This window comes from Ursus arctos, unplaced genomic scaffold (genome assembly GCF_023065955.2).
Source record: "Ursus arctos isolate Adak ecotype North America unplaced genomic scaffold, UrsArc2.0 scaffold_9, whole genome shotgun sequence".
In the NCBI taxonomy this organism is placed as follows: domain Eukaryota; kingdom Metazoa; phylum Chordata; class Mammalia; order Carnivora; family Ursidae; genus Ursus; species Ursus arctos.
In genome coordinates this window covers 54,799,409-54,820,246 of record NW_026623111.1, presented here as the reverse complement: position 1 = coordinate 54,820,246, position 20,838 = coordinate 54,799,409, and the positions used below count along the sequence as shown (strand labels likewise).

Genomic DNA, 20,838 nt, shown 5'->3' with positions numbered 1-20,838 from the left:
CTGAAGTGAGCTACATGGTGAAGAAAATGAATGACCTATTTGTGCTTTTACGTTTCGTCATTTAGCCTTCATTAATCAAAGGAAATTTATGTAACATAAGAAGTGAACTCGAAAAATTATTGGACTTTTTTTTTTAAGATTTTATTTATTTTTTTGACACAGAGAGAGGAGTGGGAGAGGCAGGCTTCCCACTGAGCGGGGAGCCTGATGAGGGGTTCGATACCAGAACGCTGGGATCACGTCCTGAGCCAAAGGCAGATGCTTAACGACTGAGCCACCCAGGCGCTCCTAAAGACTCTCTTTCTAATGAAAACTTAGTCCTTTCTGGAACAGCAAGTAAGGAATAAATTAATCATCACCAGCCTTTTCTCCTCCTATTCTGCCCATTTCCTATGAATGACATATAGATGGGGCATGATGTGTTTTGTAGAGCCATTTTCCTCTGACTTAAACATACCTCACTCCTAGAAACTTTGGTTGTTCTCCAGGGGCAGAAGTCTCCGTCTCCATCTTCAAACTGTCAATGTGAGCAATGGAGATGACGGTCGCAGCCACATACCACGGAAGAGCCATGAAAGAGCACACCACCATGAGGATGGCCACCCAAAAGAGATCCAGGTGATATCCAGCTCCTTTCTGTAGAAAGAGGTAGCAAAATCATATGGAAAAAAAAAATACTCACCTTTCTATCTTGTCTTATTTCCAGATGGGAATTAAGATGACCCAAAATCCCCAACTCACTTGGTTTGCTAAAAATATCTACTTCAAGGTAAGTTTTTCAAGGAAGAAGACTTTATCTCCCTCATATTATCCCCCCTAGCAATTAAACACAGAGCTGCCATGTGACACCCCCTCTAGCTCGACTGAAGTTCACAGCTTACTTATCATTTGCTTATTGTTAGTTATCCTCTCTGTATCCAATTTTGTAATCAGAAAAATGGAGATAGAGATCTACCTTGAGTAGTTATTGCGACCATTTGGTGAAATAACAGAGGTAAAGCATCTTATAGGAACTTAAAAGGTAGTGGTTGTTGCGTAGCAGCAGCTCAAAAAAATGGTGATGGTAGCAGTGGTGGCATTGGTTGTTGTTAACATAAGCACAATAAACACCTTAAAAGCAGGCACTGATCCTTCTCTGTTTGACTGTTTAGCAATAAGCTGTTCACCTAGAGAGTACTGAGCATATGGAGAGCGGAGATCTGAAAGCAACCTTGAGAAGGTATGCCGAGGACGATTTCTCACCTTTCATAGTGTATGAAAATAATTGTTTAATAACCTATTAAACATGATCATTAAGGTAATTAATACACCCTTAATCAGAATAAGCTGATTTCAAACACTGTCCACTGATCACAATAACATTTACTGACTGGAAGAGCAGACTATGTAACAAAAGGTCTCGGTCTTTTACTCACTAAATAAATATTGTTAAACGTGTCCACAGTGTTATTCTGTGGTTATATTTCTCCGCTCTATTTATGAAGAAATCAAATGCTTAATACCCCTATGGAGCCTGAGAAAATAGAGCAGTCGATTTTCACAGCATGGAGGCAGCAGCACCAAGAGCCAGAGTATGACCAATCTGAGGGAATGGAGATGCTGGCTTTAAAAAATGAGAATGTAATTTACACTAAAACCTGGTGACTGTTATCATTCAGGTCTTATTACAGTTAGGTAGAACACTGCTCTCCTCTCACTGAAATGCCAAGATTTCACCCCTGGCTCGCAAACATGGGTCTAATCACGTTCTCAGAGAACTCATCTCAGGCAAGGGCAGCTGACACAAGAAAGAAGAGCACACATTGACTTAGTCCAGGTTTGACTATGAACAAAAGTCTCCTTGGGAGACAAAGGTTAATATATATTCATAAAAGCAGTTCATTTCAGTACAAATGGTTTGAAACCATAGGGTTTGAATTAGGAGTGGGATACGGTAGGCGAAAGGAGAGCAAAGGGTGGGGATGAGCTGAAATAAACTTGTTCAACAATAACTAATGAGGTAAGTATCATGATATATCTGCGTCTCAGTCATTCCATTCCTTGAACAAATACTACTACCAACTGATTAACAGGCACAGTTCTGGGTGTTAATGGCATATCTGTGAAGAAAACAGACAAAAACTCCCATATTCGAGGTGCTTCCCTTCTACCGAGACAACAAACAACACAAGTAAGTAAACTGTAAACTACACAGTATCTTTAATAGTACTAAGTACTAAGTAGAGCTAAGAAAATTTGGGCTTGTACGCTGAGTATGACGGGAAGCCACCGGAGGTTTTTAAATGGAGGAGCGGCATGAACTGCTTATGTTCTAAACGCTATGGCTGCTGTGTTGGGAACAGCTGAAGAAAGTCAAGGACAGTAAGAACAGTTAGGAGGTTGCTACCATAATCCACGCAAGAAATTGTGACGGTTTGAGCCAGAGTGGTAGCAGTCAAGATGGCAACAAGTGTTTGGATTCTGACTATACTCTAAGGTGGAATCCACAGGATTTGTTCACTCCTGCCTATGGATGTGTCTTATGACCTCACTATAGGCCATTCATGCTCTGGCCTCTGTTCACATCTGCAGCCTCATCTTTCACCTCTCCCCTGCCTGGATCCTCTACCATGGTCACTTTCAGTCATGTGCAATTCCTTCAATACGTCTTACATACTAATGCCTTTGTGTCTTTGCCCATATAGCACCCTTCCCCTGGAATAACCTCTACTCTCCCTTCTTCTTACCCTGAATCAGTCCTACTCATCCTTAAGACTTAAATCAGCCTTCATCTTTTCTGGTAGTTTTCCTGCCTCAGCCCAGGTGCGTAAGTACAGTTAGGTTAGATTTCCTCTTCTATGTTTCCCTGTCACTTTTTGCTTTCTTTTACCACAGCACTCATCACACTGTTTTGAAGTTATGTGTGTATTTATCTGTCTTTGGCATTAGACTACAAGAAACAGGAACACCTTGACTATGTCTCTTTTTCTGTCTATCCTGAATACCTAAGTAGAGTTCATGAAGCATAGTCAATTCTCAATATGTACCAAAAAATAAATCACAAATAGCATATATACATTCTTCTGAATGGCAACTATAAACTCTTAACCAGCCATACAAAAAAATTAAAACTTGATTGTTAATTGGTAGAAATGTGAATCAACTGGTGGGGGAGGGGAAGGAAGGTGAACAACAGCTGGAAATATCACATAGTTTCAAGCCCTATTTAGACTAAATCACTCAAGACCATATTAGAGGAACCAACATGGTAATTAATGGACAGTATCTCCAAATCTTGGCATCAAGGAAACTGTAATAACCTAAGGATGTACACATTGCTTAGTTAACGGGTCAAAAGAAAAGTTGTTGTAGAAAATGTCATGTAGGCTACCATGAGCCAAATGCATGCTTTCTTGCTCTATTTCAACAAAAACAAGTTTGAACAAGATATCCTGGAGACTAACAAAAAGGGGCCACATAATACCAAAGAGGGTGAAATGAGGATTTTAGAAAGTAGAATACAAAGGAAACTATGCAAAACCACCAAAATAAATAAAAGCACCGGAGAAAATAATTATAGATACATAATTACTGTGTGCCCTGACATCATTCTCTTCAAAAAGTCTTCCTTTCCCTCAACCGTGTTGAGACTTCTTGCCCCTCTTAAGAGGAAGGGGAAATTATCAACATGAACTGAAGGCCCTGCCAGGTCTGTCTCTGTGTGGTTCCCTCTCCATCTTCAACTCTCCCTCTCCTACTGCTGCCACACTGGGTTCTATCAGGCAGGCATTCATTCTTGTCAGGTTAATTCCTCTTGCAAAGCCTGCACATACCTAGTGATTCCTGTGCTCAAATGGAATACTCTTCCCACCCAGTCTCATCTAGCTAATTCCTATTAATGCTTGAATCTCTGTATAAGTGCCATTACCTCAGGGAACTCCTTATAGTTCCTGAAGTAGGCCAAACCCTCCCTTATAGATTTTTAAAGCATCATCACCTCTCCTTCATAGCACTAGCCACATTTGCAATGTTACATTTTGCATGGTCATTTGAATGATACCTCTCACCCTCATGGACCAGAAGCTCTATGAGGACAGGGACCATCTGTGTTTTTGTCCACCACCATTGAAACTGCAGAACCTGGCACAGTGCCATCATACAGTGAACACTCTAGATAAATGTTTGTTGGGTAAATGAATGAATGTTAATTCATTTGTTCAATGGCACTCTGCTAGATCCTAGAAGAAAAATTACAGATAATATACAATCTTTGCCCTCAAGTGGCTTAAAATGTAGTGCTAGAGCTGGACAAATCAAGAGGCATTTGCAATATCAGAGTGTTCTATACTTGGGGTGAGCTTGGGGTACCATGCAGAAGGGATATTAAACCCAAAGTCAAAGATGGTGTTCATAGGAGGTGGTATTTAAGCTGAGTCCTAAAACGTGAGCCATAACCAGCTGGAGGGCAAGGTATGGGGAAGCAGGTGGAAAAAACCAGGCAAATAAGCCGCCGTTTGGAGAAAATGAAATAGAGTTGGTGCATAGGAAGAGATGGGAGAGGTAGGAAATAAGGCTACCGAAGAACTTTAATGTTTTGCTAAACACTTTGGAATTTTTATCGTAAGAGCAAAGGGAAACCATTAAAGACTTAAGCAGGCAAGTGATATGATCAGATTTCTATTTAGAAGGATGGCTCTTTCGGTTTGTAGAGGACATAGCAGAAGTGAGCAAGACTGGAGGCAGAGAGGACGGACATGACAGCATTGTCATAGTTCAGGCCAGAGATGACACAGTTCAAACTAAAGTAATAGGATGGGAGAAGGACAATGGACAGATGGGAGAGATTTTAAGAAGACTGAGGCCACAGCCATCAGAAAGAACAATTACACAACATTTGCAGCAACATGGACGAGACTGGAGGAGATTATGCTAAGTGAAATAAGTCAAGCAGAGAAAGACAATTATCATATGGTTTCACTCATTTATGGAACATAAGAAATAGGAAGATCGGTAGGAGAATGAAGGGAAGAAGGAAGGGGGGGTAAACAGAAGGGGGAATGAACCATGAGAGACTATGGACTCTGGGAAACAAACTGAGGGCTTCAGAGGGGAGGGGGGTGGGGGAATGGGATAGGCCGGTGATGGGTATTAAGGAGGGCACGTATTGCATGGTGCACTGGGTGTTACACTCAAATAATGAATCATGGAACATTAAATCAAAAACTAAGGATATACTGTATGGTGACTAACATGACATAATAAAAAATTATTATTAAAAAAAAAAAGAAGAAGACTGAGTCCAAAGAGGGAAAGGCAATAAATTTACTTTGCCAAATTTCAATGCTTGAGGCTTACCTGTCTATCTAGTACAGCGTCCTACATACAGTAAACACTGGAGACATATTTGTTGACCGGAATGATAAAAGCTATGCTAAAAAATTCATAGTGCCCCAACTATTGCCATAAAGACCCAGAAGCCAAATGGTTATGTTAGAGAAGCTATTCCTGCAAAAAAAACAAAACAGAACTTATACATATGAAAACAAGCAAACTCTAAGATGTGTCTTTTAGCTAAATGTATCTGAATAACTAGATTTGAATGGAATAAAAACAGTACTCAAATATTGGAACTTTTAATGGAAATAGTACTGTAAGAAATACAAAAATATTATGTGAATTGTTCCTTACTCCTCCTCCCCATTGCCACTGCCTTTTGCAGATTTTCATAATCTCCTACTTGGATTATTCAGGGGCCTCCTAACCACTCCCCTCCACCACCCCCACTCTGGCACCTCTCCCATCCATCCTTAATGCTGCTAGAGAAAGTGTTTAAATGCAGTGCTGGTGCTATCCACCCAGGATGGAATGTTGAGGGAGCAGGGAAGGTCAGCAGCAGATGAGCAAGTCAAACAGCACAGAACTGGTCATCACAAGCACCTGGCTTACCATGCTGAGATGCTCCCCATCTGATACTATGATAGGGGCCCTCAAAGATTCCTGAAGCTTCATCATTCCTTAAACGGGCCTTGCACATTCTGCACTATTCTTCAAAGTGGTACCCTGTTTCTAACTCTTGACATTTGTTTAAATCCATTATCTCTCCAAGGTCCAGCTCAAATTCTCCTGCTTCCTTGACATCACTTAGCAACCCTTGGCCCTCAATGCTGTCCTCACCAAAGAAGTCCCTGCTTCAGTCCTGTCCCTTACAGCCCACCCTCCTTACAGAGTGATAGTTTTAAGATCTCAGTTATTATATGACACTTCCCTGTTCAAAACCCTCCAGTGGCTTCCTCTTTCCACCTAAAATAAAACACAATAAAAGCTTCTAAAAGGTTCCATATCAGTATTTCCTCCTGGAACTATTTTGCTCCCCAGGGAACATTTGTCAATGTCTAGAAACATTTTTGTTTGTCACAACTTAGGGGAAAGGGTGCAACTGGAATCGAGGGGGTAGAGACCAGAGATGCTGCTAAATAGCCTAGAATACACAGGACAGCCAGAACCAATGAAGAATTGCAGTTGAGAAATTTTGTTCTACATGATCTGGCCCTACTCCCTTTGACCTCATCATGCATCACTAGTTTCCCTATGTTCCAGTCACGCTGGTCTGTTATCTGTTCTTCAACATACCAACATATTTTCCCACCCTGGGGCCTTTGCATTTGCTCATATCTTTGCTTGGAACACTGTTATTTAATAAACACCCACTGAATACCCTATACTATGTTAGGCCTTGTGTTAAATAAAATAATAAGTAAGATAGAACATGTGCCCCTATGGCGTCTATAGATTATTAGTTGAAGCCAGATATGGAAGCAAATAATTTATTATATGTGCAATATACAAGGCACAGAGAAAGCAAGTCAATCCCAGCCTTGGTGGTTGGAGTTAAGGGGGAACAGGGAAAATCCACTAACCTCCTTCAGGACAAAGACCATAACTTAGAACAATTCTGATCTTCAACATCTAACACAAGTGTTCCATACCTAGCAAGGACTCCAAAAAATGCCCAAAAGGTTATGTATGTCCTTTAAAGTTTAAAAAAAAGTCTTGTCTCCATGAATATAAATGCAAAGGATGTTCTACTTTCTGAAACAAGAAATTGTTTTAAATAACAGGACAGGAAGTGAAATTATGCTTCCTTTTGATATTGTATATGCTTCGCTACTACAGAACAGAAGTCAAATAGAATAAATCCACAGAAATCAAAATCTATGGGAGAGAAAGACTAGTCTAACAGTCTAAAGTTTACATCTGGTAAATAGATGATAACAAAGGGTCGAGAGAAGTACACACACATGCACAGACACAGAATAAACATTCATTCTAGGAGCCCCCCGTGATCCAGACAATAAGCTGGTTTATGGGGACACCAAGAACCATGACATAGTTCCTCTCCACAAGGAGCTCACAATCAGATGAGGGGACTCAGATTTGTACACAAATTACAATGCACTCTAAACAGAGATTCAAAGAGGTTTGAAAGAGACACCCAAAGTACAGAGGATAAAATGTTTAACAATGTCTAGAGTGAACCCACAAAAACTTCCTGCTGTGATGACATCTAAACAGGGCTTTGAATAATAGGAGCACTCACTATGAGAACTGGAGATGGGTTGGCAAGTTTTTCAGCTATCACCCGTCTCACACAGTGCAACAACACCAAGAACGATGTGGCCCAAAATAACCAAATTCTTCAATATGTACTTACTGAGCCTACCAAATGGAAACCATTGTGATCGGCCACAAAACAGAGCTGGAGAGAGGACTAGAACATATCCTTGCCTTGGAAACGTTTGGCCCAGAAAAGGAGGTAAGGTCATTATACAACCTAACCTCCATGCAATATATCATGTGACCAGTACTATAGAGTAATGCACATATAGTAAGAGCAAAAATAAGAACAAGAAAATAACATTTAGGACTGAAGGTTACACTGACGAGTTTATATCTGGAGGCTCTTAAAAGATGGGAAGGATTGTGGTAAGTGGTAATCATCAAGGAATGGAGAGGACAGTTGGAGTAACTGGCAGGAGATGCTGCCAGATTTGAGGAGAAACCAATAATCCATTTGATCCGAGCACTGGATAGTATGTGGAGAGTCTCATTCTAAATTTGGGTTGAGAATATATCACAAAGAGATTTAATTCCCAGGCTAAGGCAAATGGACTTTCTTCAAGGGGCAAATGTTTAGAGGACCAAGGGGTAAAGGTTTAGAAATATAAGGCTGACATATAAGAACAACACTTAAAAAAATTACTGCTTTTGAAATGAAGCAAGGGAACCTGATTATTAACTCATGGCTAAACAGTTAGAATAGTCTAGACATGAAATAAAAGGACTGGATTTAAGGTTATGATAACAGGAATAGAAAGGAAAAATAAAACAGGGCAAATTTTGAAGTTACCCAAGAAAATGACCTCAAATTAAAGGTTTTACCACAAAGGATATCAGAAAATTTATTGACATACCAACTTATCTCTGTGTCTAGAAACTTATCCTAAATTATTTCTCCCTCCCACCTGCTTAAAATTGTTTTCCTCGTGAGAAGTATCCTTGCTTTGCAATCTGAAGCTCAGACTTTTTTCCTGCCTCTGCAATGACTCAGGAAATAACCTTGGAGAAGTCATGACCTTGCTGAACCCCGTTTGCTTTTGAGTGCTCTGCAGGGATAATGTGGAACATAACTAACCAAAATGATGGCCAAGAAAAGCCAAGTGGCTTGGCGCTCCTGCATCGATACGGAGCTGTTCAGCAGAGTGGAAAGGTGGATCCCATCCCAACAGAGCAGCCAGCCAGCCAGGGCCTTGACACTGAGCCAAAGCAAATGCCACCCGAAAACATGCTCCTTTTAATATTACAATGCCTCCCTCTCTCACTGTTTCAGGTTTCTTCTGAATCAATTTCATAGCAGTCAGGCCCCTTTAATTTTAGACAGGATCTCCAATGTTCACATTCCATAGCCACCTTTCCCAACAAAATGTGAATAAAACCATATCCAGAGTGAAAAGTCTTTCATCCACGGTGTATCTCCTCTGGTATCATTAGATTTGTGTCAAAAGACTGGCACTTATTCTGTAACTACTGTCATTCAAAGAAATGATTTCAAATAAGCAATTCCTAAAAGTGATGAAAACTTATTTTTTATATACTCAATTCCTATTTTAAGAGGTAAATCCTAATATATCTTGATTTTCCAACGTTTTCTATAGGGAATAGGAAAATTTTAAAAATTCTATATTTTATCAGGAATGCCTGGCTGGCTCAGTCAGTGGAGCATGCAAGTCTTGATCTCAGGGTTCTGAGTTGGAGCCTCACGTTGGATGTAGAGATTGCTTAAAAATAAAACCTTTAGGGGCGCCTGGGTGGCACAGCGGTTAAGCGCCTGCCTTCGGCTCAGGGCGTGATCCCGGTGTTATGGGATCGAGCCCCACATCAGGCTCCTCTGCTAGGAGCCTGCTTCTTCCTCTCCCACTCCCCCTGCTTGTGTTCCCTCTCTCGCTGGCTGTCTCTATCTCTGTCAAATAAATAAATAAAAATCTTTAAAAAAAAAAAAAAATAAAATAAAATAAAACCTTTAAAAAAAATTCTATGTCTTATCAATTCTAAATATGCTAAACTTGGAATTCTGAATTTTATTAATAAGAAAACTTAACGAGCAAAACTGAATAGGCATTTACCTCCAAAGACACATAACAATCTGGTCAACTATATAACAAAATTAAAAATGTGCTTCCTAACTCTTTTCAGAATAAAATATGTTAGTTATCATCCATTTCCAGTCTTTAAAACTAAATCAACACTGAAAACTCTCCCAGTATAGAGCATCTGAAAATGCTCAATAAAATACAAAAAAATATCTCTTAGAAATCATGGTTTATCTTCAAAAAAGTTAAAGAAACAACTGGAGACAAAAAAACAATGGCAACAAGAAAGAGTGAATCTACAGGGTTAGTAAGCCCTGGGGCTTAGGCCCACCCTGAGAGACTTTAGGGCCTGGATTTAGAATTACCATCTGAACTCTAGGGACAGGGGACTAACTCTAGGGATACGGGGAAAGAATATAAATGAAAGATATCCCTTGAAATGAAATTAGGATACTCTAAACACAGCATACTCAGTTGGTCAACTAGGAAATAAGACACCCTATAGAGAAAGACAGTGGGGCTGCATGCCTCTCTAGGCCTTGCCTCTAGACATAAAGCCATGAAAAAAAAAGAGTCTTGAAAGATATTTCTAACTGTATACCTACACTTAAGTTTGAAGCTGGAATTCACATTATCTCTATGGCCTAGAAATCCTGAAGTCAAAAATGTAACGTAAAATGGTCCTGACCTATGCATGTTTTGCCACACTACACTGAAAAATAAAAAGATATAGATATAAAACGAGAATACTATACTTCATCAAGCTTCTGGATCCAATGACCAATTTAAAGAAAATACAGAAGGCAAAAGAGCACGCTAAATGACACCACAGGGAAACAAGCACCATGATCTAGACTATGGCAAATTCTACAGTGCAAATGTGGCAGATTTTTTTTTTTTAAAGGAGAGGTGGAGAAAGAGTGTGAGCAGAGGGAGGCACAGAAGGAGAGGGAGAGAGAGAACCCTCAAGCAGACTCTCCACTGAGCGCAGAGCCAGACACAGGGCTGGATCCCCAGACCCCGAGATCATGACCTGAGCCCAAATCAAGAACTGGACATTTAACCGACTAAGCCACCCAGATGTCCCTAAATGTGGCAGATTTTATTTTCCAAAAATGACTGGAAAAATATCTCCTATCCTGCATATTTTTCTACAAGTGTAAAATTGCCATTCGTCCATCAAACAATGGAGCCCTACCCCACCCCATTCAATGGAGGCTGGGCCTGGAACTATTTTGACCAATCAATGACAGCAAAATAAAGAATAGAGCTGGGCCAGCTTCAGGTGTAACCATGAAATGGCCTTGCGTCTTTCACTCTGAATTCTGGGAAGCTAGTTTCCATGTGCCAAGTCTAAATACCTCAAGATTGCCATACTGCAAGAAGCCTAACCCACATCAAAAGGTTCTGAAGGATGAGATGCCATGTGGTGAAAGAGAAGTTGGACAAACAGACACACCAAGGAATATCAAGGTACTAGGATGTGAGACACGGGAGTGAGTGGAGAAGCCATCCTGGACAATCAGCCCAGCCAACGTTTCAGATGACACTAACTGCAACTGCAGGAGAGCCTCAAGCAAGGAGTACCCGCTGAACCCTGTAAACCCAAAGAAACATAACAAATTGTTGTTTTCACTAAGTTTTCAGGTGGCTTCTTATACAGCCAAAGATAAACTGAAAAACAACCTGGTTGTCTTCAACAAACAAATTACTAGGGAAACCGAACAGATTGATGGTGGGGGATAGGGAGGAGAAAACCTACAGACCAGAAGTTTATAAAGGATTTAAGATAATAATATTTGAAATTTAATTGGATCCTGATTTAATCAAATAAACTATATTTTTAAAGTTTATTACATTTATGACACATCAGTAAATTTAAATATTGACTGGAAAGTTGATGATATTAAAGAATTTTATTAACTTATTTTAGACCGATAGTGGTATTGTGGTCATGTTTTTAAAATAGATCTTATCTTGGGGCACCGGGGTGGCTCAGCTGGTTGAGTAGATGACTCTTGATTTCAGCTGAGTGTATGATCTCAGGGTCCTGGGATCAAGCCCTGTGTTGGGCTTTGCCCTCATCCGGGACTCTGTTTGAGGATTCTCTCTCCCTCCCCTCTCTCTGCCCCTTCCCCCATGCTCTCTTGTGCACTCTCTCTCTCTAAAATAAATTATAAAAACCCAGATCTTATCTTTAGAAGTACATACTCTAAAGTTTATGGATAATATGAAATGCTTACTTCAAAGTATTATAAGAAGGGGATAAGATGATGGGGATTTAAAGGACACAAGACTAGACAGGAGTCAATAATTGTTAAGAGTTGGGTGATAAATATCTGCAGCTATGCCATCTGCTGACTTTTATATATGTTTAAAACTTTCCATAATAAAATATTTTTATAGGAATAAATAAAAGTAAAGTGTTCCTGGGCTGGTTGGACTCTCCTATATCTCCCAAAAGCAAATAAAAATCTTCTCTGGAAGGCTTTGAAGCATTGGCATAAGAAGATTAGCACATAACTTTTTCTTTAAAAAAAAAAAAAAAAAAAGGCATGAGGACGACAGACACCAGAAATAAGAGTCAGCCAAGAAAACAAAGTTCGAAATCAAACCTGCAAAGACAGCAAATGTATAAGATAATACATAAAAGAGCGTATGGTGTTATACGCAAGTAAAGAATCATGGAACTTTACATCAAAAACTAGGGATGTACTGTATGGTGACTAACATAATATAATAAAAAAATATTATTATAAAAAAAAAGTGTATGGAAAAAAATAAAGGGGAGCCTGGGTGGCTCAGTTGGTTAAGCATCTGAATCTTGATTTCGGCTCAGGTCATAATCTCGGGGTCCTGGGATCGAGCTCCATGTCAGGCTCCCCACTCAGCGGGGAGTCTGCTTGTCTCCCTCTCCCTCTGCTCACTCTCTCTGTCTCTTTCTCTTTCAAATAAGTAAGTAAATAAATCATTTTGAAAAAGGAAAAAGAATAAAGAAGTTCAGGACTATCAAAACTGAACAGGAAGAATTGGAAAAGAACAAAACAGAACTTGTAAATATAAAAAAATATAATTCTTGAAAGGAAAAATTCAGTGGCTGGTTTATGATAGAATAGAACCAACAGAAGAAAGAGTTTAATGAAGAGAAAGATCTGAAGAAATTACCCAAAATATAACACAGAGACTAAAAGACAGGAAATGTAAAACAAAAACAAAAACCCCAAAACCAAAAGCAGATTAATAGAATTGGAGCACAAGATGGGGATATACAATAAAATTTCTACTTGGAATTCCAGAAGAATGTATTAGAGATTGAAGGAGTCAGACATACAATATTCCACAATTTACAAAAGACAGGGAGATTCAATAATCTAATAATTAGTGAGACTGGAAACCCAATTATCCAACATATAATAAAAAGAAATCTATGCTGATACAAGTTATAGTGAAACTCCAGAATAAAGACAAAAGAGAAGAATGATAAAAGCATCCAAAAGACAAGAATGATTACTTACAAAGGAATGAAAATTATACTGACAGTTCACTTTTATGAAAGTCAGAAATAACGGAAAATAGCTTCTACATGCTGGAAAAAAAGAGCTTTCAACCTATCTTCTCTTGAAAGAAACTATCTTTCAAGAATGAGGGTGAAACAAAACATTTGAGAGAGGTTACCACCCGAAGACCCCTACAGAAAAAATTTCAAAAGTCTAGTAAATAAGAACTGTTTAAGGGAAATAATTCAGTTTAAAGAGAAGTATTTGAAAATGGAAGGTCTAAAATGCAGAAAAAAGAAAATGAGCAAAGAAAATGGTAAACTTGTATATAATTCTAAAAACAATGACCATGTCTAATTGTATTTTAAAATCCAGATAGCAATCAAATCTGGGTAATAACAGCATATGACTCAGGAAGGAATATCAACATTAAAGCATTCTTTAGCTATTAGTATTTTTTCAGCATAAGGATAAACATGTTAACTTCAGAACTTAAATATGCATATTAAAATATACAACCTAATCACTAAGAGAAAAGATAAAGTGTATAACTTCCAAACTAACAGAAAATAAGTTAGAATGAAGACAATAAAAAAATAAAACTGTATCAACCTAAAAGAGGGCAAGAAAGGAGAATAAAAAAAAAAGAACACAGGGAAAGTTAGGCAGGTAGAAAGCAAAAATAATGTAGTAAAAATAAATCCAAATCTATCAGTCGTCCCTATTCATTTAAGTGGATTAAATATTTTAGTTAAGAGAAAAGACTGTAAAAATGGATCCCATGTGTTATTTACAAGGAGACATAAGACACAAGGTATACTGAAGGTGTAAGAAAAATACATATCAGATAAGTTACCCTAGCTTTCTTAGAACAAAATAAAATAAGTTTTAAGGCAAAAAGCATTACTAGAAACAAAGAGTCACATAAAACATTCAATTCACTAAAAATATAAATGAGATACAAATGTGGATGTACTTAACATGGCTTCAAAACAAATAAAGAAATATTAACAGAAAGCTATCAGATAGTACAAAAATCCAATGTAGTAAAAAAGTGCTTCTTTGTAAAAAAAGACTAGTAAAATTAACAGACCTCTGGGGCTAGATTGATCAAGGAAAATAAAAAGCACAAATCAATAACATTAGGAATTTAAAGGGAAAAGTGACAAGTTCAGATTAGAAAAATAACAAAAGATAATACTATAAACAACATATCAATAAATTTGAAAATACTGGGGAAATGGAAAAAAGTATAGAAAAGTATAAGTTTCTAAAATAGAAAAACAGAAATTATGAATGTTTTATAACCATTAGAACATTTTGATCATCTGTTTTACAAGTTCCACCCAAAAACTACTCAGCCCAGATAGTTTTACAAGCATGTTTGATCATTCAAAGAAAAGATAATTGGCATGTTACACATAATGAAGAGAATATTATATTCTATTTCAGAGAATGAGATAGAAGTGGAATAGGAGGAGAAACACTCCCTAGCTCATTTTATAAGGATAATATATTCCTGACACCAAAATCAGACAGGGACACTGTAAGAAAGAAAATCTGTAGGCCAATGTCATTCTTTAGCAGAGATGCAAAATTCCAAAATATATAAATATACATTACAATATACTGTACATTGTATATTATATATTAATTTATATATATAAATTTATTATATATACAAATATTTATATATATATTAATTATATGTCATAATCATTTATAATTATGTAAAATTATAATTATATATTATATATAATATATATTATATAAATATTATTGTGTAATAATTATATATAAATATATAAAAACTATGTATAAAAGAAACTATATTCTACCAGGTTGCAAGGGTGGTTCAACAACAGAAAATCTATTACTGTAACTCACCAAGTCAACAGATTTAAAACAAACAAACACGCTTTTATCTCGATAGTCTCAGAAAAAGTAGCTGTCATTGTCTTCATTAAGGACAGTTACCACATTAAAATCAGAGGCAGGATGACAGTGGCTGAGTAGTAAGCCATTTATATTGCCCTCTTGGGTGGTGAAGGAAATATGATTTCAACTTTTTCAGATTTAAATGAGGTCTTCCTAAAGTATTATATTGAGGACATGTGTCAACACAAAGTGATCTGTGACTCTGCCAAGTCGGAAATATTAGCTATAATCTAACTTTCAATAAAACTGTCTCGGTTTTGAATAAATTAGTATTTTCAAGTACTATGAAGAAAGTAGAAGGCAATGATAACCACTGTTCTGGACATTTACCTTGAGTTTATGTTCTTTCCTGTTCACGATCACAGCTGTGATTTGCTGGTCCATGAAAATCAGAATGGTGACCAACAAAGCAGGGATAGCAGCTGCAAGGTACACCCACCAGGGGTTTCCTCCAAATGGTGGAACAAACCAACCTCGGTTTGGACTTGTTGGCTTAAAGAAGAGAGAGAACATTTTCAAAGCAATATTAATACATACTATCTGATGAAAAATCAATGGGAGAGATACAATTTCTGGAGAGCCAACATATTCAAAAACAGAACTAGTCTTACTTACAGGTTAAACAAAGATTAGTCACCAAAAACTTCCTAAAGGTGGTTGTTTTAAGGCAGTATTTTAAATGGGAAGAGTAAGAATATAGGCTGAGGGGAAACAGGTAAATGCCATTTTGTGCATTTAGGATGATCTAAGATAAGAACTCAAGGTGGAAGACAGTGACTTACATTAAGAGGCAGCCATAAGAAAAACCCAAATATAATAGTAAAGACACAGGCAAGAAACTATAAAATGACAATGAATTTTGTCCATGAATTTTGGCAATTATACTGAAGTTGTTTCTACTACTGCCAAATTGTAATTGTTTCACATGATATAGAAAAAGCTTCAAATATTTTTATATGCTATCATTGAACTTGCTTAACTACTCTGGTCTTTCTTATACATATGAAAAATGAGCCAGAATAACTGGCTAAATCCTCAGAAATATTACCACAAATGAAAAATATTATTATTTTCCTGTTCTCCGTCCATCCTCTGTCAGATCATACATCTGTACTACAGAAAAAAAAAATTTCCTTTCCTTTTCCTAATGCTAAATAATGCAAGTAAACCAAAACAGGATCTTATGAATTATTTTCTCTACATTTACTATGAAGAAGGTTACTTCTCTGAAGATATTTCTGTCTTCTGTCTTCCTTTGCTCATAACTAGATCACTGAATCTATTTGCATTTTACTACCTTTTTCAGGTTGAGAACTTGGAAGGGAAGGAACTTTCTCTTGTTCATCAGTGCATTTCAAATCCCCTATAAAGTGCCTCGCTCATAGCAAACATTCAATAAATATTAACTTAAATGAACTAATCATTGAATGATTGAAAACTTATCTTTGCTAATGAGTATGAGATGGCAGAGATAATGCAACAATATGTTTGCTATACCATAGATACTTCTTCCTCATTAAGTAGTTATTAAGCTAAAACTGCAGTTAGTTTAATTTTCTCTTAGCAAGTATAGTCTCAGTGATGGAGAGAGAGAGACTAGGAGTGTTCTACAGAACAAGTGAAGGACATAAAAAAAATTAGGGAGGGATATGTAAGAATGACTGAAATGTAAATTTTACCTATTAGGCCTGCGCATCCCAACAGATTTATAAAATGAGTAATTCCTATATTTTCTTTGTAATAATTAAAATGCACATTACATACAAACATGTGTATGGCAGGTAATTTGGCAGCAGAAAAAAAGCACTGAATTAGTAATATAATCTTGGGCATTTTCCTTAATCTTTATGAGCTCCAACATCAGCTTCATAAAATCAAGATGATGATAGATACATTACATCCTAGAATTATTATATGGATCAAGGTGATAAGTTGTATGGAAATACTTTGGCTTATCTTAAATACTCTAAAAATATAAAGCAGAGTTTGTATATTTCAATACAAATCAGTATAATGTGAACCTTGCATTTGATACTAATCAGGCATTTGATTTTAGTGAAGAAATAGACAAAGTGTATATATGTACCTAGCAAAAGACCACTTCTGAAATAAAGAAACAGATAATCATACAAAACTAACTCAAAAACATACGACAAACTATGACAGGGGAAAGAAAGCCATAGGGTCCCAGGAATGACCAAAACCAGAAGTTCACCTACCTTGAACTCGCTTGGCACAATTAGTTTTGGAGTATCCACACCTACCAGGGCATCTATTACACAAAAGATGAGAATGGACAAGATAATGGCAAAGTCGCTGATCAGCTTTCTTGCCTGAAAAAAAAATAAAAAAGAAACCAGGGACTGTTTAGCACTGGATTAATATATTTGCCTGTGTTGGAAATGAACAAAGTATTCTGTACTGGCTAGCGGTTTACAGTAACAGCGTCACCAGCAAATTAAAGGAGGTGTCACACTGCAGAGAGTTTATTTTTCAAATTGTTTTTGTATCACTTTCTCATCTGACCAGAAATAATCTAATTCCACAGAACAGATCAGTGTGTGTGTGTGTAGGCAGGGGAAGGGAATCACAAATAATATATTCCTGAAATACTGTACAAATACTTTTCCTGTATGCAGCACAAAGGATACTTGGTAAGGATGAAATCTGAAGGCATATTGTAAAAATCTACACAAAAATATAGAATTCTGTCTATTATTCGGAAATAGCATTGTGTGTATAGGGCAAGATAATTCCATAAAGTAACCTGAAAACACTGCAAATCTAGCAGGAGAGGGGTTCTAAGTTCTAGGTGACTGAGTGGACTCAAGACCTCAGAGAAACATGAAGTGACGGAAGAGAGAAGTTTGATGACATCACTACCTTTGTCAAAAATATTTTCACTGTAGGCTAGTGCTTAAAGTCTCCTGTATGTGGAGCTTCTCTTCACCACCACTTAAGTGTGGTTGCCATTAGTTGACAAACTTGAAGCTTCCTAAGTATCTGCCTCTGGTCAGGACAAGGGCCGGGGTTTATGGAATGTAGCATTAAAGCCAAACCTTTCCCACAGAGTGGGTGAAGAATGGCCATTTCGGAGTCAGTAGGGGAGCGCAGGACTGTTGGCGGCTTCTCTGCAGCATCTAGTGGCACTGACAATGGCCTCGGAGCAGTGATAGGGCACGGACGCCTGTTTCCCCGTAAGTATATAACATGGTGGTGCATAATCTGATCATTCCACCAGAATTTACTGGGCTCCTTATACTTTGATTGGTGCTAGGGATACCACAGCGAACAACACAGACACAATCCATGTCTTCGTGAGGGTCACATACCCAAGGAAGCCTGCTTCTAAACAAATCAGGGTGGATTCAGCAGTTATGAGGTTTCCTCAAGGTAACCAGTCAGTGTTCTGGTACTGCTAGATGAAGAGAGATCAGGGAGGGGCTGAGTGGCTGCATAGTTCTGCAGTAGGGGGGACTACTGCAGGCAGGGGTTCAGTAGGAATGGAACTGAGGAACTTGGCAAGGTGGGTATGCTGAAGGCCATCATCGTGCTCTCTTCTTGACTGCCGCCCGGTGCCAGGAGCCTTGGGTCCTAACTAGCAGCAAGATCAAAGATGGCCCTGTTGGCCAGGAGTTCCTTTCACTTTTGAAGGGCTGGGTTCTGCTAGGCTTAGCTCTCTTGAGAAGTCCACACAAAAGAAGCAGAAAGCCAGCTATGGGCTGTTAGGAGTAAGTTAACACCAATCATACAATAATGTCAAGCACGAAAAGATGGCAGGGATCAATCTGGGGAGAAAAATATAGTGCAGCAGTTAGGAGCACAGTTTCTATATTCCAGTGACCTGGGTTGGAACTCCAGCACATTTATTTCCTATCCGTAAATATCTATTCTTTCTTAGCTTCAATGACTCCATGTGCAAAACGTAGCCAAAATAATCCCTACAACCTCATCGGTTTGTTATAAGAATTAAATAAGATAAGCCATGAAAGTGCTTAACATAACATCTGGAACATAATAAACTCTCCTAATATATGTTAACTATTGTTATTTCAAGTTCCATGAGGCCTCTTTGGCTGCAGAAACCACTGGAACAACTAAATAATCTACCATCAGGAGGTCTTAGAAGGTATCATCAATTCCAAGAAACAAGATATAAAAGCCCAGTAATAATATGGAACTGCCACTCAACTAATTTTGGTTGGAAGTATCTGGAATCCCTGCAGAAAAAGGATGTTTCCCAGGGCTCAGTACTGGAGGAAACTCCCACTTCTTAAGTTTTGTGCAAGTAAGTGTTGACATAGGCAGTTCAGGATGATCTGGCAAAGATGGTCATATGAAACAGGTTCAGGAATATATTAAGATGTTACAATAATCTCTCCAGTCCAGTAGGTCATAAATCATTGGAAGACCAGAGGTCTTTTTGCAAAGGCAAAAAAGAAGTTATCTCTTTTTTTATCACCCTCTCCCAGTCCTTATCCAGCAAATCCAATTTGTTGACAACTTAGACACGCTAGAAGTTGTTCTAAAGGGGGGGGAATGGTTATTAAAAAGACAGTGCTCCTCCTTTTTCTTATAAACAGAAGAGAAGTAGAGGGTAGCAAATGAATCCAATCTTCGATTCCGTGGTAGAAAGCCCCAGCGGGCAGTACCTCTGGCCCTGCTGGGGAACAGACATGCATGACTAGAATCCCTACCAGACAGACACCTGGGACACGTTGCTTCTTTAGTTAGGAGAAGAGGCATTCTTAGCCTTCCATAAACTAAACACTGACCCCTAAACCTGCTCTTTCAGTAGTTCTCTCCCTCTTAATTAATGATAGTTTATTTTTTCCTATTGCTTAGGCCAAAAACTCTGAACGACTGACATAACTCTTCTCTTTCTGTCATATCCTACATCTAATAGGTCAGCAAATTACCTTCAAAACATACTCAGGATGCCGTCACTTCTCACCACCTCCATTGCTCCCTGTCTAAGGCACCATTTTATCTCCTGTGGTTTCCTGCTTCTTATCTCATCTTCCTGATTCTATACTTGCCCCCCTTCAGTACATTGTCAAGGTAACCCAGAATAATCATGTTAAAATTTAGGTCAGAAATCATAGTAGGCAAAATAATGCCCCCTTAAGGATGTAAACATCCTACTTCCTGGAACCTGTGAATATGTCATGTCGCATGGCTACAGGGAATTAGGTCACACACAGAATTAAGGTTGTTAATTAGATGACCTTGAGATTGGGGAAACAATCCAAGATGATTTTGGTAGGTCCAATGTAGTCACCAGGGTTCTCATAAATGAAAGGGGGAAGCAGAAGTGTCAGTGTCAGAGTGATGCACTGTGAGAAAGACTTCAACTAGCCATTGCTGGCTTTGAGGATGGAGGAAGTCATGAGCCAAGGAAAGTGGGCAGCCTCCACAAGCTGAAAAAGGCAAGGGAATGCATTCTCTCCCAGAGCCTCCAGAAAGGACACAGCCCTGTCAACACCTTCACATTAACGCATTGAGACCCATTTCAGTCTTCTGACCTCCAGATCTTAAGACAGTAAATCTGTGTTGTTTTAAGCCATCATATTTATAATAATTTGACATAGCAGCCATAAGAAACTAATATAGATTATCTATTCTAGTTTAGCTATTGATTTCCCAAACTGATACATATAGTATATACATGGGGAAGAAATATAATAAATATGTGTGGATGAAATAGTATATATTTGGAAGAAACCTTCAGCAATGGTATTCTTGTCAAATGTGGTACTATTATACCATAAGTATAA

At 38.1% G+C, this 20,838-nt stretch overlaps 1 protein-coding gene across 10 annotated transcripts in view; it reads right to left on the bottom strand.

Moving 5' to 3' along the window:
• SLC4A4 (solute carrier family 4 member 4) overlaps positions 1-20,838 on the bottom strand; it is a 351,418-nt gene that overhangs the window by 25,134 nt on the left and 305,446 nt on the right. For all 10 annotated transcript variants that reach the window (XM_026510000.4, XM_048211820.2, XM_044388202.3 and 7 more), the window contains 3 exons: positions 17,281-17,394; positions 15,392-15,553; positions 458-636 (listed from right to left, as the gene is read on the bottom strand). In XM_026510000.4, coding sequence (XP_026365785.1) covers positions 458-636; positions 15,392-15,553; positions 17,281-17,394 — 455 coding nt within the window. The remainder of the gene's footprint in view (positions 1-457; positions 637-15,391; positions 15,554-17,280; positions 17,395-20,838) is intronic.